General features: G+C 45.0%; 11 protein-coding genes across 11 annotated transcripts; 7 read left to right on the top strand and 4 right to left on the bottom strand.

Moving 5' to 3' along the window:
* Window positions 1–106: 106 nt before the first annotated feature.
* Window positions 107–1,983, bottom strand: L199_000825 (uncharacterized protein; the record flags this gene model as incomplete). The annotated part of the gene is made up of 10 exons (XM_064886584.1): window positions 107–168; window positions 235–295; window positions 358–598; window positions 657–750; window positions 832–1,078; window positions 1,148–1,252; window positions 1,320–1,404; window positions 1,471–1,678; window positions 1,757–1,826; window positions 1,888–1,983. The coding sequence occupies 10 exons, from the start codon at window positions 1,981–1,983 to the stop codon at window positions 107–109; spliced, it is 1,269 nt and encodes a 422-aa protein (XP_064742656.1).
* A 755-nt stretch (window positions 1,984–2,738) lies between these two features.
* Window positions 2,739–5,110, top strand: L199_000824 (uncharacterized protein; the record flags this gene model as incomplete). The annotated part of the gene is made up of 13 exons (XM_064886583.1): window positions 2,739–2,932; window positions 3,006–3,054; window positions 3,124–3,143; window positions 3,199–3,210; window positions 3,294–3,378; window positions 3,442–3,613; window positions 3,692–3,742; window positions 3,806–3,852; window positions 3,903–3,996; window positions 4,069–4,396; window positions 4,450–4,606; window positions 4,685–4,766; window positions 4,845–5,110. 13 exons carry the CDS (start codon window positions 2,739–2,741, stop codon window positions 5,108–5,110), a joined length of 1,557 nt encoding a protein of 518 aa, XP_064742655.1.
* A 483-nt stretch (window positions 5,111–5,593) lies between these two features.
* Window positions 5,594–8,039, bottom strand: L199_000823 (uncharacterized protein; the record flags this gene model as incomplete). Its single annotated transcript, XM_064886582.1, has 8 exons — window positions 5,594–6,129; window positions 6,207–6,436; window positions 6,506–6,705; window positions 6,771–6,911; window positions 6,965–7,255; window positions 7,320–7,426; window positions 7,488–7,611; window positions 7,671–8,039. The coding sequence occupies 8 exons, from the start codon at window positions 8,037–8,039 to the stop codon at window positions 5,594–5,596; spliced, it is 1,998 nt and encodes a 665-aa protein (XP_064742654.1).
* Window positions 8,040–8,572: 533 nt separating this feature from the next.
* On the bottom strand, window positions 8,573–9,766 carry L199_000822 (uncharacterized protein; the record flags this gene model as incomplete). The annotated part of the gene is made up of 7 exons (XM_064886581.1): window positions 8,573–8,773; window positions 8,846–8,907; window positions 8,963–9,043; window positions 9,107–9,236; window positions 9,299–9,353; window positions 9,423–9,522; window positions 9,610–9,766. 7 exons carry the CDS (start codon window positions 9,764–9,766, stop codon window positions 8,573–8,575), a joined length of 786 nt encoding a protein of 261 aa, XP_064742653.1.
* Window positions 9,767–11,068: 1,302 nt separating this feature from the next.
* On the top strand, window positions 11,069–14,025 carry L199_000821 (uncharacterized protein; the record flags this gene model as incomplete). The annotated part of the gene is made up of 6 exons (XM_064886580.1): window positions 11,069–11,442; window positions 11,515–11,734; window positions 11,804–11,902; window positions 11,966–12,118; window positions 12,186–12,298; window positions 12,354–14,025. The coding sequence occupies 6 exons, from the start codon at window positions 11,069–11,071 to the stop codon at window positions 14,023–14,025; spliced, it is 2,631 nt and encodes an 876-aa protein (XP_064742652.1).
* Window positions 14,026–14,582: 557 nt separating this feature from the next.
* Window positions 14,583–15,746, top strand: L199_000820 (uncharacterized protein; the record flags this gene model as incomplete). The annotated part of the gene is made up of 2 exons (XM_064886579.1): window positions 14,583–14,923; window positions 15,038–15,746. 2 exons carry the CDS (start codon window positions 14,583–14,585, stop codon window positions 15,744–15,746), a joined length of 1,050 nt encoding a protein of 349 aa, XP_064742651.1.
* A 611-nt stretch (window positions 15,747–16,357) lies between these two features.
* On the top strand, window positions 16,358–16,774 carry L199_000819 (uncharacterized protein; the record flags this gene model as incomplete). Its single annotated transcript, XM_064886578.1, has 1 exon — window positions 16,358–16,774. The coding sequence occupies one exon, from the start codon at window positions 16,358–16,360 to the stop codon at window positions 16,772–16,774; it is 417 nt and encodes a 138-aa protein (XP_064742650.1).
* Window positions 16,775–17,024: 250 nt separating this feature from the next.
* On the top strand, window positions 17,025–17,408 carry L199_000818 (uncharacterized protein; the record flags this gene model as incomplete). Its single annotated transcript, XM_064886577.1, has 1 exon — window positions 17,025–17,408. One exon carries the CDS (start codon window positions 17,025–17,027, stop codon window positions 17,406–17,408), a length of 384 nt encoding a protein of 127 aa, XP_064742649.1.
* Window positions 17,409–18,742: 1,334 nt separating this feature from the next.
* L199_000817 (haloacid dehalogenase, type II) lies at window positions 18,743–20,156 on the top strand (the record flags this gene model as incomplete). Its single annotated transcript, XM_064886576.1, has 8 exons — window positions 18,743–18,762; window positions 18,836–18,860; window positions 19,018–19,160; window positions 19,247–19,302; window positions 19,383–19,518; window positions 19,586–19,644; window positions 19,810–19,933; window positions 20,012–20,156. 8 exons carry the CDS (start codon window positions 18,743–18,745, stop codon window positions 20,154–20,156), a joined length of 708 nt encoding a protein of 235 aa, XP_064742648.1.
* Window positions 20,157–20,579: 423 nt separating this feature from the next.
* L199_000816 (uncharacterized protein) lies at window positions 20,580–21,176 on the top strand (the record flags this gene model as incomplete). The annotated part of the gene is made up of 4 exons (XM_064886575.1): window positions 20,580–20,693; window positions 20,763–20,866; window positions 20,954–20,999; window positions 21,066–21,176. 4 exons carry the CDS (start codon window positions 20,580–20,582, stop codon window positions 21,174–21,176), a joined length of 375 nt encoding a protein of 124 aa, XP_064742647.1.
* A 112-nt stretch (window positions 21,177–21,288) lies between these two features.
* L199_000815 (uncharacterized protein) lies at window positions 21,289–23,428 on the bottom strand (the record flags this gene model as incomplete). Its single annotated transcript, XM_064886574.1, has 11 exons — window positions 21,289–21,396; window positions 21,455–21,577; window positions 21,638–21,863; window positions 21,930–22,029; window positions 22,109–22,258; window positions 22,343–22,466; window positions 22,546–22,662; window positions 22,736–22,815; window positions 22,876–22,964; window positions 23,026–23,178; window positions 23,238–23,428. The coding sequence occupies 11 exons, from the start codon at window positions 23,426–23,428 to the stop codon at window positions 21,289–21,291; spliced, it is 1,461 nt and encodes a 486-aa protein (XP_064742646.1).
* Between the last annotated feature and the right edge of the window lie 65 nt (window positions 23,429–23,493).

The raw sequence follows: 23,493 nt of genomic DNA, 5'->3' as shown, positions 1-23,493 counted from the left end.
GCTTGTTTATGGCACGGTGGAAGCTGCACAACGCTAGACCCCTATGCATTCGATACATATTCACATCACTATCACCAAACGTTGAGCATTCATATACATATATATCTCATTTCCCTTGCTGGATCTTCAGGAGCTCGTTGGAGAATTCGACCAGATAATAATCGGCGTCTGTTCCAGTCAATGCGTGTCAGCCTCGTTCTCAAGACCACAGATAGTAGTCTGGATCCGACTCACAGACTAGACCATGATCCATGATTTGCCGATTTGAAGCTGGATTTCCAACAATGGTAGAGTGCTGCCAAACACAGGCGAATCATCAGCCTCAAGTGTATGACGATACTGGGCTTCTGAACCCACCTGTAGTATGGTCTCCCATCCGTCTTTTCCAAAATCGACTTCCCCATTTTCCTTCAGTGTAGCAGTGGGAGTCAAGCATTCTCTGACCGTATCTTGAACAAGTTTGATAGCTCGGTTCAAGTATGCCTCAGCCGCGTCTTTGTCTGTAGGTAAGAGTAATTTGTATAACCAGATCATACCGACTGCTGTGATTGTAGCGGCAGAGGCGTCATAAGGACATGGCTTAGGAGCTTTGAAATCCCTAAGGTCATCAGAATGGTCAGTGACCAGTTTTAAGATAAGACCTTGAGAGAACACACCATTCTGGAACACCTGTAGGACCGAGAAGTGAAATGAACACGTCGGTGAGTTTTCGAGCAGTATCAATGAAATCTTGTCTTCCTGTTCTCAATGCTACAACCTCCCAAACTCTTATCAGTCTTTTGGTCTGTTGAGCTCTAGGACGGGAAGAGGGAAGAGGGAGGGGTCACTCACCACATTGACCGTACCCATATATAGCCCAGGCCTGACCTCTCGACCAAACACTATCATCCGCATAACCCTGTGCGGTCCTTAGCTCAATAGGTAATCCTGTCTTCTGATCAAAGTTGGCTACGTGATAGGTCGTATAATCTTTCCGAACATGTGAGATGAGGGACTTTTCAGCTTGATGATTCGCTACGTTTGCATATCTTTCGTCTCCTGTTAATTTTGTAGCTTCATACAGGAGATCGAGATTCATCTGCACGCCATGACACCTTGTCAGCAATCTCCTGCATATCGAGATGTGTGAAGGCGGAAGAGGACATACCATATTATCTATAATGACCAAATAATGTTCATCTTTCTTTTCTTTCGTATATTTATATCCGTCTTTGACACTTGTCATTGAATCCCAGCTCCTAATGCATCCTGCCTATGATACATCCCACCCCATATTAGCTTGTAGATCATTACACGGACCGAGATGATGCTGAACTTACCGTTGGACTGTACCTATCCACCAAACTCTCAGCAGCATCGATCAGAACCTTCTTCGCCTCCTCATCACCCGTCATAGCGTAGTCTCTGCACGAGTCTTGTTAGCGTCCTCCACCTTGGTGCTCGCAGATATGCACGATATCTCTCACTCACTTGCCATAAGAAAGCTGGAACCTAAACCCCTGATCATGATTCGGACTTGGTCTAGCTTGGTACTTGAAGTCCGCTTGCCATCTCCTGGCTAACTTGATTAACTCTTCTTTGGAGTAATGCTTGTCGATGGACGAGGGGTCTAGGTCGGCACGTTCAGCTAGGAGCCATAATGTACCAGGAAAGAACCCTTGTGTCCAAGCAGTCACATCTATGAATGAGTTGAAGGACGAAAATGGTCAGTCCACACGATGTGCCAGTGGAAACGGGAAAGGAAGACTCGACATACTTTTCGAGCAGTGATAGCTGTTTGGTCCACCTGGTACTGTATACTCTGGTGTCCGACTTGGTGGTGGTCCCTATAAGTAAACCAATGTCAGACCGTAACTTGCTTATGGACGAGACTTCATCGTCACTCACATTGGGATCCGTATCGTACTTCTTAGCTACTTCCACGACTTTGACGGACAAAGCAGGATCGTAGAGCTCTGGTACAGCTTCAGTGAGGTTCGACATAGTGATGGGACAGAGTTGGCCTGTCTATGAGTTATCTGGAAGTTGGAAAGAGACCATGTATCATAGGAGTCATGGGGATTTGTATGGCTACTGAAGAATCAAAGGTCGATGTCTTCAGATCTCCTGTTGTGTATCGGTCCGGTACGGTCACATGCGACGATACCACCGGCGCGGTCGAAGGACATTCCTACCTCTTCGAGTCTGACATGTGAACATCACTCGTAATGATGCCCGGGCCGGACGAAGATAGGATCATCCGACAAGTGAAAACGAGCTAAAGAGTGTCCCTTTCGGGAGTTCATGGAACCCCTGGATTTTTGCGGTGTTGTGAGAATCTCTTGCGTCATCGTGCTTGGCATTCCTTCACACATACATGTAACATGCCATTCTTCGAGCACACTGCGATTGTTGATGCCTCGGTGAGAGAACGTACCGATCAATTTACGCTAGTCCATTTCAAGAAAGGATCTATTGCTGTCAGCGTTCCACGTCCTGCATTTATGTCGAGGGCGGGCGGTGTGATGAGGATAGGAGGGAACAACATGCAAACGCACTGTAAAGCTCCTGTCTCAATCAGTGTGCGATCGACGTAAGCTGGAGCGCCGGCCCGTTCTGATCTCTGTAACTGGGTATATAAACCTCGCCAACATTCATATGCCAATGACAACAACATCAAGGAATACATAATTCACTCAGAGCTACTGCTGCTGCCAAGGCAACTCATCTTGCAGGATCGAAGTAATAGTAAAGACAACATGTCGAAGAAAGACGATGTTATCACTACTCAACAATTCGAAACGGCCCCAGATGGCGGATACGATGACGAGGTGATCAAACCTGATCGAGACCGCCATGAAGTGGCGGATGACGAGGCGAGGAACTATGTTAATCCGGATTTGGTCATATCTGAAGACGAGAGTAAGAGGATGAGAAGAAGAATCCATAGAAGGTGATTCAATATTCGATAGCGAGATGATTTCAATGGTTCAGGGGCATTGCTAATATGACATGATTGGTTTCAGAGTTCTCCCCTTGATGTGTTTGGCTTATATCACCCAGGCTATGGATAAGGTAAGTACCTGCGGAGATTACCAGTAAACAGTAGCTGGTGAAGAACGTACTGATTCATACGCTCAATAGGGTACTCTAGGACCTGCTTCGTGAGTCTTTCCAATACCAAATGTGTCAGAAATGCTGATCAACCTTTGTCCGTAGGATCATGGGCTGGTAAGTTCGACTGTCGAGCCACTGCGCCATGACACAGCTAATCCGCCACTTCGATATTAGCTGACTGTGTTAATTTTTGGCAGGATCGACGACGTAGGAGCTAAAGGCAACGAGTATGCACTTACAAGTACTCTGCTATGGTGCGGTATCATCGTTGGTGAACCTATCGTGAGCGTTTCTACTCGGGAGTAGCTGTCAACGAACACGAGCTGACCCATGTTCCCATTCTAGGCAAACCAACTTGTTAGACGATTCCCATTGGGTAAATTGCTCGGATCGGCCATGATCATCTGGTCAGGACTTCTTTTGGGCCTCACGTTTTCCTTGTCTATTCCGCCGGTATTTGCTATCCGATTCCTATTGGGTTTCTTCGAAAGTCTTTTCGGTCCTGTACTGCTTTCCAGTAAGTGCTGAAGAGCCAATGGACCCACACGATGTATCGGAAAGAATAGACTGATCGGCACGCCACTTTCCCAAATAGTCACTGTACAATGGTATTTGAAAGACGAGCAGCCTTTCGTCAGTTCAGTTTGTAAGTCAGCTTACTCTCTCAATATATCTTCTGGATATTGACTTCGCTTTGGGAACACTATAGGGCAGTCCATGTTAGGTGGAAGTCAAGCTATAATGAGTCTTTTTGGCGTGAGTTGCATCATCGATCGCCATTACCACCGGATCTGACCAATTCACAGTACGCCTTTTACCACCTTAAAAACAAAAAAGGCGGTCTTCACGGGTGGCAATGGATGACTTTGACCGTATCTCTCTTCTCGTTCTTTACAGCAGGTAAGAGAGAAAAGATGGCTTAATGATGAGAATGATCGACGGAATGAATGGGGCTAATTCCCCTTTTTCCAGTGATGACCTTCCTCTTCCTTCCGGACAGTCCCACTAGAGCCCGATGGCTCAGCGAGGAGGAAAAAACCAAATACGTTGAGCGAGTCCGATCGAACAATCAAGGTATCAAGCATAAAGAATTCAAGAAAGCTCAGATCTTCGAAGCGATCTCTGATCCGTACACCTATCTCTTGTTCCTGTTGGCGTTTTTCAATACTTTGGTTGTGGGGGGTATAAATACCTTTAATGCGATTTTGATCAATCAGGCGTTTGGTTTCAGCGTCTTGGATAGTCAATTGCTTTCAATCCCTCTCGGCGCTTGCGTGGTCGTTACGTACATTCTACAGGCGTGAGTGATCTTCTGCTTCCTGTAGTCGTGCGTGACTGAGCGAAATTTGATAGGTATCTTGTCACCAAGACCAAACAGACCCTCTTGGTGATGATTTGCACTGTGATTCCCAACATCGTTGGTACCATAATGTTGATCTGTATAGCACCTACCAACAAAACCAGAGGAGTCTTGATCTTCGCTTTCTACTTGATGCAATTCTTTCAATCGGTACGTGGGACATCTTTGCTAATTACCCAGGGAGGGGTAACATATATGCTGAATTGTGCATACGGCTTGTGTCCTTAGTGTAACCCTTCGATATTCATGATGCTATCTCGTAACTCTGCTGGTCAAACCAAAAAGTCTTTCACTTACGCTACCACATACAGTAAGTATTGTTGACATCATGCCTGCGAATTCTCAAATCAGGGGATAAGGTCTGCTCACTTGCTCCACCTGTTCATAGTCGCTTGGGCCGGCGGGAACGCAATTGCAAGCAACCTCTTTCAGGCTAGATGGGCCAAAAGATACCTACCCTCTCTCTATATCCACCTCGGCCTATACGGGGGGTTCATAATCACTTGTTTGGTCACTCGGATCCTCCTAGTCCGACGAAACAAGAAGAAAATCGCCGCTCAAACGAACGAAGATGGGACTGTTGTCAATTTCAATGCGAGGGCGTTCGAGGATCTTACTGATCTCGAGAACCCCGATTTCAGATACTCCATCTAGGGTACTGTATGTCTTAAAGTGAGGATGAAAAAGACAAGGCGGGGAGGGTCAAAAACAAGGGGGTTAATGTTGTGGAGGCGCGATTAGACTAGTAAAATTTTCATATTTCATATCTCTATCTCTTTTACTTCGTATGCAACATCGTTTACAACAGTCAATTCTGAAAAAGGAAGGTTTCAGAACGAGTTCACTATACAGTCAAGAGGTGTTCTCCCAGGTCGTGTTTATAATTGTGTTCGATTTCTTTTTGATTGTGCTCGACATTTGTGATGTTTTTCTTGTGAATTGTCCGGGTTTCGAGAAAAACATGCACTTTTGTATGACGGATCGCACCTTCTGATCCCTCCTGGTTGATATACTGGCCATGACCGCAACCAATTTTCTTCAATATGTATCAGACAGCAGACATTAAGGACTGTATAAAGGCACTCATTTCATTGATCACATATCCGATTACGCCTAATTGAATGCCATATAAATGCCTTAAGCAATACCGAGATCCTTCTTAAGCTCTTCAACGCTGCCGTATCCTTTTTGACTATCTTCCCACCATTTCAGCCATCCCTTGGTCTTCAATCCCTCACTTTCGGAGAAAGGTAAAGCCCATACTCTTGTTGCGATCCATTTCTCCCTCTCTCCCGCCTGGTGCTCATGGAGGATGGTAGGCAGCACCGTTCTTGGACTGATCAAGTTGGTATTTCCATCTACATCTTCCACACTCCCCTTGCCACCGTGAACAGAGAGAAGATTGATCACTCCAGATACTCCCTTTCGAGATACTGCCACTGCTGATTTTTCATTGGAGCTTCGTCCGGCAGATCCTTCCTTAGGATCATCAAGAACAGGGATACGTCTTTCTGTTCCTTCCGGACCGAAATGCGAGTGAATGGCAAATCCCGAATCTGCCAATCGGAGATTTCGATTGAACGAGGATGAGACGGAGATATGGTGGACTCGAGTGTGATATGGCGTTGAGGTCGTGGAGGGAGGTACGAGCCAGGTGGTTATCTCAACTTCGGCTATCGATCCGTACCAATAAACCAGTATATAAGTTATTATACCAATGCCAGTAGCTGTGGGAGGACAAACGACTCACGCCATGGGAACCATCCAGCTTTCAATACACCACTGGCACTAATTCCGAGATGTTCAACCTTGTATGGGACCTTCCATTTCAACCCCCCATCGTCGGAAAGAGCCAACACAGAATCAGGCGCATGTTGAGCGAACATCAGTGCACCAGTGGGAACGGAAAACCCGAATGAAGATGAGTATGCGAATTTATTGTATTTCTCTGCCTTTTGACGTAAGGGGAATGCAACGTTTCTGAGACAAGTAGGTTCGATTTGTCAGCGCAGAAAGATCAGCTCATGTGTGTGTTGATGCTTCACTCACGTTCCACCATTGAGAAGGTATGTATGCCCGGCTGAATGGGTGAATACCTGCATCCAAGGTTTGACAGCTGTCCATGGTTTCTCCAATAGCTCGGCGTGGTATGGTTCTTCCTCCGATGACCAGAATGGATGTGATTCAGGTAAAGCGAGGATGAAGAATGACTTCAAAGCCCAGTAGGGTGATTGAGGAGAGTTGTAATCCTTCAGATTCAAAGGTTAGCCGGATGAACCAAGACGTGCAGAAACAGAAGCTGAAATAGACTTACCTCACTCATGAACAAAGAAGGGTATGTCCAGCCTATAGTCAACGATCCATCTCGATTGAACACCTGAGGTTTCTGAGTGAACCACCTGATATTTCTCAGAATGATACCCTTGATCATACCCCATGTATACGGTTGAGGAAGCTAGCCTGTGGATCAGCAAACGTACAACTCGAATATAATAAGTTAAGGCTTACCTCAAGTTCATCATAAGCCACCGCAGCGAAGAACGAGCTTATAGCAAACCTATATGTCATACTTCTACCAAAGGGTATACCAGCTCCATCAGGTGCGAAAAGATTGATGACATTTGGTATATTCTCTTTGGCCCTCTGACGATATTTCTTTGCTCGTTCCGGATCAGCTAATTTGGGTGATCTCGAGGTGATAGCTGCGTACAACAATGAATAGAATGGGATAGCAAAGGAGGTAGCGTAGTAGTCGTATGCCCCATTTGAGGGGTCTTGGGGACAGTCCGAAGGGAAGCCCTAAAGGTATAGATAATTCACAGTCAATCATCACGATGGTTTTTGAGAGCTGTACAATACTGACATGTTCACCGTAGAATGATTCCATGAATTCTAGCTCATCATCAATGGATTTCTGATCGTATTCCGCATCAACGGATTTAAGTCCTAGGTTGACCAATACTCTGAAAACTGGATATAAAGATGTCAGTCGACGGGATCTAGTGGACTAAGAATGAAGTGAACAGCTTACATCGCCAATTATTTGTAGGAAAACCTCTACCATTGCACCTAAGTAACCAGGCATTGACCCTTTTCTTCGCTTCTGGGGACAATGGGTTCCAGAATGTATCGGGAGCTATAGCCAGTGAGATGCCCTAACAGAATCCATCTGATCTGAGCTAAACGATTTCAATGTGGATCCTTCGTCACTCACGATCGCAGCCATCTCAACGAATCTTTGATCCATATCCGTTTGGTCACCCCAATACTCATCCTCTCTCGAAGGGTCCGTACCAGCTTCTAAGCCCTCTCTCCATTTCTTACCCAAGTCTTTCAACAACGGATGATTAGGATCAGACGCCATCAACGGTGCTAGTCCCCACAATGACCTGGCATACCCTTCCATCTCTGCTGCGACTGAATCGAAATGAGTCCCTGTATGACCCAATGTTACCCTCGCACCACCCTCGGATTGGGCTTCCACTAGGGGGTGTAGCAGGTCGGAGAGAAGGCGGATAAGATCATCTCGAGTTGTCACTTGGTTTGAAATAATGGATTGGACTTGAGGGGTGATTCGAGGCATACTGAAAAGTTACGCTTCGTTGGTAAGATGGAAACTCCCAAAATACTGTCTGAGACGAGTTATGTGTTCATGACACGACGCATATTGAATGCACGAGTAGTAGTTATATATCAACTTGCAAAACATACGCAGCTTTACTCATACTTGGCATCGGTACAACGATATTCCTTAGACTGTGTTCCCTCACCCGGTCGGCCCGGCACCGACTTGTCGATCACATGACGACTCCTGACGGATTTTCGCACTTGTCCGATGGAAACCCTCCACTTTCATTCGAGAGGAAATGCATAGCACAGACTATGTAGACCATTATTCAATCAAAAACCAAAAGCCCAAGATAGATGTATTATATAGGAGACTATAGGAGAAGAGAAAGAACGCGCGCGGAAAGGGGGCGACCGCGGGGGGGGGGGGGGAGGAATCGTTATGGTCGATTACTAGATGTACTTCAGAGGGTTCGATCGTCTATTTCTAATGCAAGAGGGCCGCCCAAAGAAGCGAGGGGAGAATAAGGGAAATCGGATCCGGATTCATTACGGTTTAACAGTGAATCTGTCGGATCGTTTGGGCACAGGAGCTTCAGTAGCTAAAGCCCTTCTCAAATCTGCAGCTTTCACTTGTCTTTTCTCCATCGCAGGATCCTGTCTCTTCCTCCTAGTGAAAGTGGGATCGTAGTGATTTGTGCAGACTTGCAAGGGACATGAGGTACTTCCCTGAGAGTATAGCGTTCCAGACTGGTCGGAAGTTCGTCAGTGAATTGTTCAATGCAGACTGGGCCAAAACTCTGGGAAAGATGTAAGACTCACGGTGGTGTAAAAACAACTTCCGAAATCGTTGAATTCACACTGATAAGCCAATGAGTTTGCAGCTGAAATTAAGAGTAAATAACATAATCAATAATCGCTACACAATAGTTTACTCACTAGTTTGACCAGGTGGAGATTTGTAGATGGTAATTCGGTATAGGTTTCCATCAGCAGTTGGACAAGTGTAAAGAGGTTCAGCTAAATCATCAAATCCAGAGTCAGCTTAGCTTGAATCTTAATCACCCTATCTTGATGACTTACTCCATCCATCATTGTTGGCTGCAACACCGGTCGAAGGAGCAGGTACAGCAGGTCCACCAGGCGTTCTATAAGCGATATTGGAGAATTCCGGACAATCCGTACCGAGTCCTTGTCCATATCTCGTGAGACTCTGTGGGATGCTCAAACATCAGATACCTGTAACTTGCATGGAGCGAATCAGGGGATACTTACGGGATTGTTCGCGCTGGCCGTATACGAACAGTAGTCATCAGAGCCTGTACCATAGCTATCAAGAGGACAGATCGTTAGATTGACATCCGCAGTATCATACAGTGGTTAGTATGACATGGCTTACTAGCAGAATTGATAAATTGTCCAATCGTCTCTGGTCGATCCTAGACCATTCCTAACTTCGACTTTGGTCAATGCGATACCGGATTTAGAGGTTGCTCCGCCTGATGAGAACAACAAACAGAGCAACATCAATGAACTATCCCTTTCAGGTACATAGTATCTGCGGTTATACCGTGTATCACACTCACACTTGTCTTGGTAATAAGTCTCAGGTTCTTCAATGTCCGAACAAGAGTACTCCGTATTTCCATCACTACTAATAACATATGTCACACCTGCTTGAGCGACAGCTTGTCGAACAGCAATAGCTGACATCATGACGGTCCAGATAGTAGTAGAGAGCATGTCGAGTACTGTTTCGGCTGATTTCTGCGATACTGTTTCGAAAATATAATTGAAAGAGGATCAGTGTGCACATCAGTTTGTACCTCACACCTTATATGTCTTTCTGAACATTTAACAGTCATATCTTAGAACAGTCTGTGTTGTTTATATTGTTCAGGGATTATGTCTGGAGCCGATGAGGCTCCTTAGGGTTCTTTCCAGGCATTGAGATGTTGAAGGACTGTTCAAGTCTATCCATTCGAACCTGTTAACGCAATTCGGAATCAGCCGAAAAACAAGGTTAATCAACAGTAAACGCTCAGCGGAGAGGAATGTTTACGAGCAGAGCGGCTCTGCACAAAATCCGAACAATTACAGCATGTAGTCCATACCGACAGAAAGTGTTGATCCGGAAAGGTATACCATGGGGTGGGAAGATTAAGATTAAAAGCCATAAAATCGGTTGTCACCTTTTGGCTTATGGCACATCCCAATTGTTTGTTTGCGCAAATCAGGCACGTCGATTACCAAAACATCAAAATACCAAATCTCAATTACAGTACTGGATGCTATCCATTGTTCGTTCGTAGGCCGATCGAACGCTATCTGCATTCTCTCATCAGGTGGACAATCCCTTACTTACACTGAATGCTTGAGCTCATGTCGACCATCGTCTCAAGATGAGTCATTATACACAGGGCGATATTTCGACCAAACCGCGTTGGCCCATTTGATGGGTGTCCAGTCTCTGTATCACGTGATATTGATGTACACGTGGTTCACGCGAGGTTTGCGCTCGGTTGAGTGCTTGTGATGATGTCGTTGCGGATGGGGAAACACCTGTGGAAGAACAACACATCGCATTATCTCACACACACACATAGACATGGGCATGGACATCCACAATCTAGACAGACAATAAGCTCACCATCACAGCATAGCAACATCTCAGTGTAGCACACAAAAGCAGAGGCGAGGTCGTGTCATTCACCTACTTTACACGCTTTCATGGAAACTTGATTCGACAATCGCATCAACGGCCGCACCCAGATCAATATCGCTTGATTCTTGGGTCGACTATAACATCAACTTATGGGAAACATCGCACAACAGGCGCTCTTTCTCATACTCGACCATATATCAGCAGATCCTCACACATACGCAAGTATTTAGACTTGTCAAGAGTAAAACACTAACTGGGAGAATCTGGTCTTTCTATCAACCCTACCTCGTTTTTCGTTGACCTCACCGAATCTCTCATCGCTATTGATCACATTAACAACGACTTTTCATACAATCGTTGAACCTTACTTTCTTTCCATAATGACCGCCATCCCCATACCGTTACCTTTCGATAAAGGTAGAGAGGGGGAAAGGGAACTTCCTCCTCATCTTAATCCGTTCTATAATCCTTCTTCCTCTTCATCTTCCTCCCCAGCAGCTTCCACTTCGTCCACTCCTATACCCTATCCTCCTTCTCTACACCCATCAAAACTCAATGGTCGACAACCCCTTGGAGGGTCGGAAGATAACGATAACGATATCGAAGACCCATCAGCTGGACAGGACGAAGAAGAGAATATCTTTAGGGATATGAGCTGGGAAGAGATTCTTGAAGACCTCAATGCGAGGTTCTTGATCAACTTGCCAAGGGAGGAGATGAGTCTGGTGAGAGTTTACTGGCAAGCTGAACAAGCGTGAGTGAAACTGTCACCTCTTGGACCATCGCAACTCATTCCACTCATGTTGATGTCGCTTTCGATTGATAGTCATTGGTTCTACGAGGATTACCTTCGGCCTCTAAACCCCTTGCTTCCCTCACTAAGTCAACGTAACTTCACCCGAATCATCATCGAGTCTTCGCCTCTATACGCTTCACTGATGGCACAACGAGGACTTAGTTATGATCAGGTATGGGAAGAATACTGTAGCGACAAGAGGATGGTACCTTGTTGCGGTGGTATCTTGATAAACAAGGACGGGGACAAGGTGAGTCTCACGCCATTTTCAGACCAAAGACCTCAGAAGCTCATTGCTATGCCCCTTGCCTCATACTAGTGCTTGATGGTTAGAGGCTATAAGTCAAGTGCAGGATGGAGTTTCCCAAGAGGTAAAATAAACCTTGAAGAATCCGAGGAAGCTTGTGCTATCAGAGAGGTAAGCTTGATTTACTCATGAGTTCAATGCACAGCTAATGTGATTGATATGTTTGATTTCCAGGTGGAAGAGGAAACAGGTTTCGATCTGACGGGCTTGATACATCCTACAGACAAGATCAAAACGCACATAAACGCTCAGGAGGTGACCATGTTCATCGTCAAAGGCATCGATGAGAATACAGTATTCAAGACCCAGACTAGAAATGAGATTGGCGTAAGTGGACTGACTGAGCCTTTGGAGATTTGATCATTGACGCTAATGTCTGATTGGATTCTTGTAGGCCATTGAATGGGTAAGATTGGCAGATCTCCCCACATGGATTAACAAGAAAGGTCCCAAGAAGACGGGTGGTAGTGGTCAAAAGAAGTTTTACAATGTTACCCCTTTCGTAAAGTGAGTACCGTATCATCCCAGATGACCTAGTATCAAGACTGACTTTCGGTGGAAGTCCCCTCAAGCACTGGCTCAAAGGTCACGGCATTGATCCGTACATGAAACCCAAGAAAAAGTCACAACCCATTGCCCCATATCGCGATCTTCAACCTTACCAATTCGAATCCCCTTCCTCCCAACCTGCCTCCCCCGTCCCATCTCGTGGCTCTTCTGCCCTCGATCACCTCTTCGCTCGGTTCATACACAAGCAGGAGGAAGAGCTATCTGCTCCCAATCAGCAAGCGATCGTTGGAAGTGATAACAAGGCCGGTTTGGAAAGACTATTTGGTAATTTGAACGTGCTCAAGGAAGAAGAGGAGTCAGTATCGCATAGGCACGATGGAATAAGTGATCAAGAGAGACAGAAGAAGGAGGACAATGAACTGGCACGATTGCTTGGAGGAGTTGGTATCGCTCAGACACCCGCACCTGAACCACCCAGACCTACAGCTTCCACACAAAAACAAAGCAATTTGCTCGCTGTGCTCAATACTCGCCCGTCTGCTTCGAATTACTACGCTCATGCACAACAAGCTCAACCACCATCTAGCCCTGCTAAGCCACATCAAGCGAAATTATCGTCAATGATATCTCCTAAACCCGCTGGCATCATTAACAATCAAATCGGCTCGAAACCCGTGTCGTTACCTACTCCTCCCCGTCCTCCGAGCTCGACAGAAGATGCACAACGCCAAGCCAAAGCTCGTGCTCTACTCGATATGACCATTGCCGGAATAGGTATCGATGTACCTGCCAACACGGCGCATCAAGTGGATCACGTCAATCCTTCTCATTCTGATTTCCTTCCTCCTCTGCCCCAGCCTGGTTCTGCTGGACGAAGCAGTAACACCAGCGGCGGTAGTGACACCGGAATAACTCCTCCAGGCCAAGGTAACATGCCACCGATTCATCAGCCTCCTCCCTCCACCTATGCCCATAATCAAGGATATCGTCCAAATACCCAACCTCCCATTGGAGGTTATGGTCCACCCAGACCACCTGCTGGACCGATGAATCATCCTTCCGGCGGATATGGCGGAAGTCCTAATAGATCTTCCCAGCCACCTCCCCCACCGCCCTACGAGGCAGCTTCTCACCCTCAAGTCCGAAGTGCTACGCTCGACTATCCTCCTTATGGCGGAACTGTCAATTCTGCTCACGATCAGCGATCTGGACCTCCTCCAAGTATGAACGTGAACATGTATCAAAGTGGAGTCAATCCCGCTCGTCCTCCTGGTGTCATCAACCTGCAGAACTCTCAGTCTTTTCGACCCAATTCTAATCCTCTACCTGGTCCTGGGAGTTACGGTGCTAATTACGGTAATGGACCTCTTCCACCCCCTCATCATCTACCTCCGGGTGGATTTGTCCCTTCTGGTGGTCCTCCTTATGCAAATTACCCTAATCATAACCAACCTTATCAACCCCGACCACCTCCATTGGGAGTGGGAGTGAATGGACCGCTCAATCAACTTAATCAAGGTGGATATCAACCTCCTTTCCCACCTCAACATTCTCTACCACCCCAAATACCCTCAGCGCAATACAACAACAACCAAAGAGGGAGTCCACCCAAACCTCAAAATTTGAGTAATCCGAATGTCTTCCATCCTGTACCTAGACCACCTCAAGGTCAGGGCGCAGCGCTGTTGGCTATGATCAATAATGGGAATAACCAAGGGAGGTGATTGTGATTATTTCTTCGTTTTACCCACTCGCCTCTGTGAATTGCATACTGTAACGATGGTATATACTGTATCAATTGACATGAGATCGATTTTGGATGCTAGAATGTAAATGTGAAGGGTGGAGCAACAAAATGAGCAACGGTACTGTTGGAGGATAGGATTATAGGTCGGGTCCAGTGCAAAATACAGTGAAAAGATAACGGGCTCTTAGGGAAAGCGATGTCTCGTATGAATGGAAAGATGAACGCTTACTTCACCTCACGCTCCAATGTGTTGAAACCCCTGACGAAACTTCGCACCTCATAAAAGGAGAGGCTTAAACCCTACTAGAAAAGTTGTACTGAGCAAACGAGCAATACTCTTCCATAAAGGATGGACGTCCGAATCATGGAGACGACTATCTATCTGTTTCGGCGTCACAGTCAGACTGATTATAGTCAGATAGGAAGTGGTATCTCCCTCCAGTTGTCGTGTATTGCCCTCAGATTTGATTCATTGCTAAACAGTGATCTCATCATCATTTCTGATTGATCTTACTTTGATACCATCCAATTGTCATGTCTCGTCCAACCCGTATGATTCTAGAGAATCACCAAACAGCCCCATTTTACGCTAACTCTAACTCTCAAGGTGTGAAAACCAATTACTACCCTGGTGACGAGGTATGCCAAGGTCTCTCCGTAAATGGAGAGACGACCATCTTCTCTAGAGAGGGTGCACCTTTACTTGCTACTTATGGATTCAAGGAACAATGTCTTCAGTTGAAACCTTTTCAGGTAGATGATGAATATTACCGATTATTACCATTGAATAGCAAATTTGATTGTTCCAAAATAATCATCAACCCTACTGACGTCTCATCTTCTCTGGATAATCTAATGGACGTGAGATACTTAAAGTGACCTTCTAGGAAGTTCGTCAGGAGAATCAAATCTATTCAAAGGGGTTATATCGATAATAAGTATAGGTTCAGGGCATTCGATGATATACGCTCTTTTACGTTTAATAATAGAGCGGATATTTGGAATCATGATGACCAAAGGTATCGAAGAGCATTGGATACTTGCATAAAACTTACTACTGGTACTTCTCATGGTTACCATGAAAGCGAAGAAGGACAGACGTCTGAATATAATCGTTGGCATTATGGTCGATCCAAGGACTTTGTGGAAGACTATGCTAATTTCCTGGAAGAGAATGAAAGAGAAGCTGGACAGATTGGACAAATTGGAAAAGTTGGAAGAGAGGCCTCCGCGAATGACGATGTTCAGAGTACGATCGATCGCATCATCGAAACACACGGAACGGCTATGCCAGGACTCCCTGATCCATCAACAAGACATGGCGTTCAGGCCACTGTTCAAATGGGTGGCACCCAAACATATTCCATGATCGGAGGTGCATCTCGGAGTCCTCAAGGCAATGGTCATGGATATGGATATGAACATGGAAGTTTCGGTGATACTCAAGGATATTCTGCAAGTAATCAATCTGGAAATAATCCCTACCATGTCACCTCGGCCCACGGATCCCTACCAGAATATAACCAATGTATCCGGTACCAAATGCAGCACCAGCCAGGGGGCAGCTGGTTACCCCACGGATCATACTCTGCTCAGACTGTTACCCCCCAAATGGGCGAACAAGGACATCACGAGGACTCCATGGAGGAAAATCACGTTACCAGATCTATCAATGAAATGTTGGATCGCTTCAGCTAGATTTCTTTGTATTTGTTGAGGAAGGACTTGGATCTTGCAAGAAAAGTATGGAGTAATGTACTGTACGGTACGTCAATCGATATACTGTACATGTGACCGATGGTTACTATCAGATTGCCATTGCATACACTACTTCTCATCTTGAAAGGATGCATGATCCTCCTTGATTTTATCTTGTTTTGTACTGTAAGCAGTCAACAGCATTCTTTCAATGGATGTAAGCCCTGTTACAGGTCGACAATAGAAATTATAACAATGGATGTCATACCCCCTGATAGAAACAAAGTGATCAGAACGATGAAACGGAATTCAGAAGAAGCATTATGCGATACTGTAAGGGGAAGTGTTTGACAAAGGACACTGTAAATCATACAGGTTGAACAACTGATAGTTGGTTTAGGACGATCATTCCCCGAGAGTTTTAGCCGACTGATTGACTCGATGTTTATGAAATCGTACAGTATATATATACCAATGGTGCGATCCCCAGAAAAATCTCGCTATATCTGCAGATATAGCAATCCACTACCGCCTACCCAGCTTAACGTAAGACCCAATCAGATTTGCAAACCGTACTCCACTTGGAATAGTCTCTACCACCTGAACTAATCATGTTCCACTCCACTCGATTGATCTTGAGCAGACCCAGTGCAGCCATTTTCGGCAGTACACAGGGTGTAAAGACCTCATATGGCCATAATGAGGAAGTGTACCAAATCACTCTTCAAGACGGGTCGAACTACATTTGTACAAGGGAAGGTGCCCCCTTATTGGCCCATTGGGGATTCATGGATCAATATCATCACTTCAATCCCAATTCTGATGGTCGTCAAGAGACATTCTCATTGATACCTATCCAACACAAGAAGAATATCTCGGATTTCGTTCTTCCCCTTAAATCAGATTCCTTACAAGATCCATGGGATGTCAGAGCACTTGATGAAGCTTCGAGAAGATTCGTGGGCAATATCAAACATATACAAAGAGGTTACATCAAGCAAGCGTCAGAAGACTTTAGAAAATTTTAAAGATATTCGTTCTTTCAGATTTAACAATCGTGCTGATATTTGGGAATATAGCCCAACCAAGCACAGGGACTGCTTGGAGGCCTGGGCAGTACTGACGACTTCCAAAGAATATCTTTCCCATCAGGGAAGGACAGCTGCTGAATATAATGGCTGGATCCATGGTCGATCAATCCAGTACTTGGAAAGCTATGCAGAATACTTGAAAGAACAAGAACAAGTTGAAGCTTCAGCTTCGGATCTAGCTTTGGCGATGAACACAGCGTCACAAGGCGCACATTGGTATACACCATCCCCTCACGGCTATGGAAGGTATTACGGTGGTGCTGAAGATCGTTCAGCTAGTGATCGGACCAATCACATTCAAGTTGGTAAATACTCGATACCACGATCAGCGAATAGCCTCTCATACTATGATAGCTCGAGTCATGGTCCTCTGGAGGCTAATGTATACCCTCTTCCCCATCAACTACAATATCAACAAAACGGCAGTGGAGGATTTATGTACCACCAACAACGCTCAGAGCTTGACCAAACTTTCGTACCTCAAGCTGTTCGACACCAAGAGGAACAAGAGCCTATTGGCGAAGAGCATGTGACAAGATACATCGATGAAATGCTGGACAGCTTCTTCTAGATACGTTCTCTGGTAGGAAGTCTGTACAGACAGTTCAAAGTGACGGATGTACATCCTGCAAGAAGCTCGAGGGGAGGGTGGGATCCATAGACGTTTAGAGATATTTTGTTCCAAGGAATGCATTGTTAGAGGTCAACCTAAGGTACAAGAACTGAAAGGTACAAAGTTCACATCAAATCATGCTGCATTGGAAGACTGACGAAAGAGGACTGAACGAGGGGTGTTTTGGGTTGACCTCAGGCTCTTTGATAATGAAGAAATACTGTTGTTCTCATGCACCATTTGAGCTTTGGATGCAAAAGTCCGATCCATACTTATAAGCCAAAACGGCACTTCCAGCAACTATGGTAGCTGCAGCAGCTGTATGAGCAACTTGAGATCGTCTAGTCCTCATCTCTGGTAATTTGAAACTATCAGCTAGCTTCTTATGAGCATCGATGAGGGTGCTGAGAGTGCTGCCAGTAATGAACAAGAGCGATTCGGTAGTGTCTCGTACGGAGGAGATGATACTTTGACAATCGACTTGTTCATCACGTTGTTCTTCATCTTTTTCGGTCTCTGCGTCGAGCTGAATGGTTCTGTGGAAGTCAGTGGTGGAATATATCGTCGAATTTGTCCATCGCGCGTATGATAGAACTGATTGAGAGTCAAAGTAAGCAAGAATGAGGAAATGAGATTGGCTGAGATGATGTAGGGCGCGAACTGCTCAGAGTGAGACATGTATACTTCGATTGAGTGGAACGACTCCAGGGTATGATGTTCATAGTATGTCTTTTGACCCTACTCGTAGTCCCCCTCGCTCCATTCACTGATTGTAAGAATACATCTCACCTTGACACTCGAGACTTATCCGGCCGGATCAACAAGAACAAGCCCAGTTCCTCGAGATCAAAGGAAGGGTTGTCAGGGTGCCTGACATCGCAAGATGATTCAAGGAGCTTCGATAGAGTGACCAGTTGATACATGGAGGTAAGGGCTCATATGCTTCATCTTCGTCGACTTATTCGATGTCTCATAATCCGTTTGACGATTGTACGATTGTACTCGAAGCAGTTCACAATACCTTATCACGATCGTTATCAGCTCGGACCGGATTTTCACCGAGTGCAGAATACCGCGGGCTACTTTCGTGTCAATGATCGTCGATAACCGTCGGTTCTGTGAACAACACGAACACATGTCATTGTTCTAATCAGGTGGGTGTATTTTAATGTATCGCGCTGCATTGTTATCGATCACAGAGAAAAGGGATATTAACATGATCAATACTTTATGCTTGTATCTTACAACCTTAATACTGTAATTGAACGAACTCAGTCAATCAGTCACCCACCATGTCTCTTGCGCCCTTCAAGTGAGTTGTCATTCAAGGTCTTGACGGGAGTGAACACATAGCTGACATTGCGACTCTCGTGAACCACCTTCAGAGTCTTGCTCTTCGATTGTTATGGAGTGAGCCAATCAGTTCCTGCACGGTGCCTTCCTTATTCTTATCAGCTAATTCTCTCTACCCGTAATTGATCCGATCACAGACTCTCATTGTAAGTTTCACCTCTTTCAAAAGATCCCCTTTTGCATGCATGATAAAGCTGACAAGGGATCATGGTAGGACTGGGAGACAGGGATGCTAGAGAATCTTAAATCTCTCCTCGATCAACCTTCCGCACCGAGCAGAGATAGATTATTTGAAGTGCTAGGTCCTATCGAGAATAGGATCCAGGATGAGCAGCCCACGATGCTCTATTCGGAATTGTGAGCCGTTCAATTTCCTATATCCGGCTGATCCTCTGCGCCAGTGGAGGGTATATGGGATGTTGACTGTACTGCACTGTACGTAGACTCGCAAAGGTGTATATCGAGACTGCTGAAAAACTGAATCTTAAATCTGATGAAGGTGAGGTTTGTACACCATACCATGAATGGGAAGTTGTAATTTGACCTGAAAAGCTGAAGTTTATTTTGGGGTTGATACAGGTCAAGCTAAAGCATTTGGCAACTCTATTCCTTCGTGGCCCGCTTTTCCAGATTCGGCAGATGCGCTGAAGAAGCTTTCGGATGCGGGGTTGAAGTTGGTCATTCTGTCCAATGTCGATAATAAGAGTTTTGATGGGTGAGTGCGATATTCACTTTTCAAAGTTGGACATATGTGATATCAACTGAGTGTTATTGGGGAATAGATCGAAAAAAAAGTTGGAGAAAGGATTTGCCTTCGATGCTATCTACACCGCTGAGAAGAGTGAGTGGTTTTTACCCAAAGCCTGTTAATGTACAACTCAATACTACATATACACCATTGGTCATCTGTCATATCCCATGTTCCCCCTGGGGACGATTCCGCTGATTCAGTAGATGACACCGTCATGGGAGGAAGCTGAGCTGAATAGCACTTTTCCTTGAATAGTCGGATCATACAAACCCTCGTTGCGGAATTTCGAATACGCCATAGAGAACATCAAGAAAGATTTCGGATTGGAAAAAGAAGATATCCTGATAGTTGCTAATTCCAAATATCATGATGTTCAACCGTAAGTTGTAGAATCTCCTTGTAGAATCCATTATTGTGATTTATTCGTGCTTACAATGTACGATGTTATTGTGCATAGTGGTCACAAGAAAGGTATCAAATCAGCTTGGATAGATCGAGAGAGAGCTTTCATGGGCGTATCAGCTTATAAGGATGTTATACCTGATTATCAATTTCAAAGTATGATGGAATTTGCAAATGCCATCATCAAGGATAAATCCTAGATGGTTGAATATAATGTAAACCGTGTACATGGTATGCAGAAAGGAAAGAAAAGGAAATGATGATGGAACTTATGTAGATATGAAAATTAAATAAATAAATAAATAAATAAATAAATGTTTGACCAGACATATGAAGATACTGTAGCGTTTCATCTTGATGGACGATCATCTCTGAGATAAGTGATTCGACATCCTTTCCTTTCATCAGTATATATCAAGGCTTGACTGATCAAAGGTAGGACCAACAATATAGATATTCCAATTTATCAAGAGGTGAATGATTGAATTTATCAAGTGTCATTGAGAGAAATCTCACACTCGAATTGGTAAATCTCTTATTTGGTGAACTACTGACAGGAGATAGATCACGAAGATCAAAATAAAAAAGACTGCAACCAAGAACGATCGGAATTCTATAACAAGATGTCAAAAGCCCCTCAGATGCCTTCAGAGGTGAATATCCTCAAGACCAAAGCGGCAAATAAGAAAGGACCTGGATCATTGGATGTGGAGACGGTGTGGCCCAAACCGGAATTTGTGAGTTTAGTCGGATCATATTCGTCGACAAGGGACTAATTCGTGGTTGGGTGTGATTGATGGCCCAAGGGTCCAAGTACGACGATAGACAATATAACTAAAGAAGGTAAAACAGTAACCGAATTTATCGTTCCTGCTGGATCGATGTTCTCCTTAGGTGCTGCTTTACCAAAGTGAGTTATAATCATCCAAAATCGTTCTGTTATGGCCCGTTATGAGATGGGATGTACAGGCTGAGTACTGGTTTTCATATCATAAAGCCATACTGTGTTGAAGTGGGGCGCATATTTTCCTCCTGGTACAATGGTAAGCGAATTGAACTTGGAGGTCTCGGAGTTTGGTTTCCATACTGATTGCTTGTTATACTGATAGTTTCCCGACGGCGTGTTAGTACCCATACACGCAAGGATGGTCTCTGTCCAGCCTCTTAAGACGGTCGTTCCTCCTACCGCACCCTCAGAGCCGGTGTGTATCATCATGTAGTCCCAAGTCCCATCAGTCCGTTAGCTGTACCTGAATCCACTTCGAGGCCTTTGATTGCGATTCAAGAATATTTCAGCGTTCTCATGAGCTAAATGCATTAGATATGTTTATACTAGACCTTATCTCCTGATATCACAGGCACAATCGGTTCCAAGCTCGGCGGAGTATCCACTGGAGACGGGTTCTCGCTCCTCTTCCGTGACGAGAAACCAGTTGCGTACTATTTCAACTCGATTAGTGAAATTGTTCTGTTGTATTGAAGGATAAGGTGCACTTACTCTATCTCTGAAACCATGATGTCCAGGTAAGTATTCAGGTTGGTTCCTTGCGTCGAATTCCTCGTGATCCTCAAATGTCGGCGGTGGCCCATCATCTTGTGCAGTCTTCTCCATCGTTATTAGCTATTACATCAATTAAGACAATCAGTCACATCATCTACGGATTGAGCGAGACAGACTCACCCTTCTTCCCCATTTACCGAAGTCTTGCACACTCCCTTCATCGACTTTGAGCTCTTTCATACCTTCCACAACAGGTACATCCACTTCTTGGTAGTCTTCGTTTACTGTCGGTAAGAAGAATACCAATCTACCTCCTGGGACTAAAAGCCATCTTGCTAATTGGACCAGATCCAAGGTAAGATTGGCAAGTTCATAGGGTCTAGAAGGTGGGAGGTAGCCTGGAAGTCTATGTACATATATCGCTATCAACTCGGATTTTCATACTCGTGAAAGATGCGCACAGCTCACTCACTGATGCGAATACGTTCCATCGGGAAACATGTATGGCTCATCTCTCAATGGCTTTCCACCTTCTTTCCTGCCCAGACGCTTCGCTCCTGCCCTTACACCGTCTGCAGCGGCGATATGTAGTCAGCTTTCGGTTCAAAATACGGTGAGATCTACTGATAAGCTGATATACTATCCACTCACAAGGTGGATCCGTTATGATAGCATCTACCCATCCACCTCTCCGTATGGGACTTTTCGTTACATCATAAGTCAGACAGTCTAAGAAAAGGTCTTCTGTACCGTATTGAGCTGCTGCTCGAAGAATACCAGGTTTGACTTCTTTTCCTTTCGCTATGCAATGATAGAATACCAAATCATCAGTATCGTGATCGCTGCACACTTTCCGAGTTCAACAGACAAAGGGATTTGACTTACATTTCCCTCGTATCTGTCTACCATCGATATCACTTCCCATGACATACGCACCCCAGTGAGCAGAAGCATAAAGCATCGAACCTGTTCCGACGAATGGGTCATAGACAATTTTACCTGGTGCAGGCTATACACTCGAACCAAAAACATCGTCAGTCCTTATTCCCCATAATGTCATCTGAGCTTGTGAGGAAGTGTGGACTTACCAAAGCCTGACCAGCCATTAGGAAACCCATATGCGAATCCATCGAGGTATTTCCATAGTACGCTCGGGCTTTCACGTCGTGCTTGGTAGGTAATAATCTACCTTTACCGAATCCTACCTAATAACAAAACCATCTGTGAGTCAGCCCGAGATGCCTTGACATTGTGTGTGATATTGGTACAATGACTCACTCGTCGTCCGAAGTAGACATGTCGGAATTTGCCATCTCTTTTATACCTAGCTTCACTCGTATGGGCAATTTCAAAGTCATCTGATAATCATGGCTATCAACCTCGACTCGAATCTCACCACGAGAAAAGAGGATACTCACAATCTTCATATATGACAAATTCCACTTCTGGATCTTTCATCTGAATCTTACCTTTCAAATCGGTATAAGCGAAACTTTCAACTGTTTCGCTGAAAACACAATTCAACTAGGTCAGTCTCGCAACATATTTCTCAGAATGCTAGAACCAACGTTGTTCTAGATTCAACCACCCTGTGGTTGGCCCCTTCCAGCGTGAACTTGAAACTCGCATATTCATACGGTTCTAGCACTTTCAAATTCCCTCGCATTTGATCATGTAACTCGGAGTAGGTTGTTCCTGCGGCATATAGCTCACTCGCGGATCTACAAATAGCATAAGCTTCGTGTTTCACCCAAGGGAGATGATCAACAGTAAAGTTTACAAAACCAGAGTATCTCGTTCTAGTATATGGTGTACATCTTGTTCCTTTTCGAGCTCAACGATCAATATCCCCCTGTACTTGTCTTTGGAGATGAACCGTATAGGGAAGTTGAACACCTGAGATATGGACAGGAGGGAAGGTATGCGGAATGACTTGTGCTCGAGAGATATACGGAGGATGTACTGGGGCATAGTTATTCGTGGTCTACTGGTCCGATCGAAATCGATTGAACATTGAATGGTTGAGTTGATGCTTT

This window comes from Kwoniella botswanensis, chromosome 1 (genome assembly GCF_036426115.1).
Source record: "Kwoniella botswanensis chromosome 1, complete sequence".
Taxonomy (NCBI): Eukaryota; Fungi; Basidiomycota; class Tremellomycetes; order Tremellales; family Cryptococcaceae; genus Kwoniella; species Kwoniella botswanensis.
Note: the sequence above shows the minus strand (reverse complement) of the source record. Positions and strands in the feature narration are given on the sequence as shown.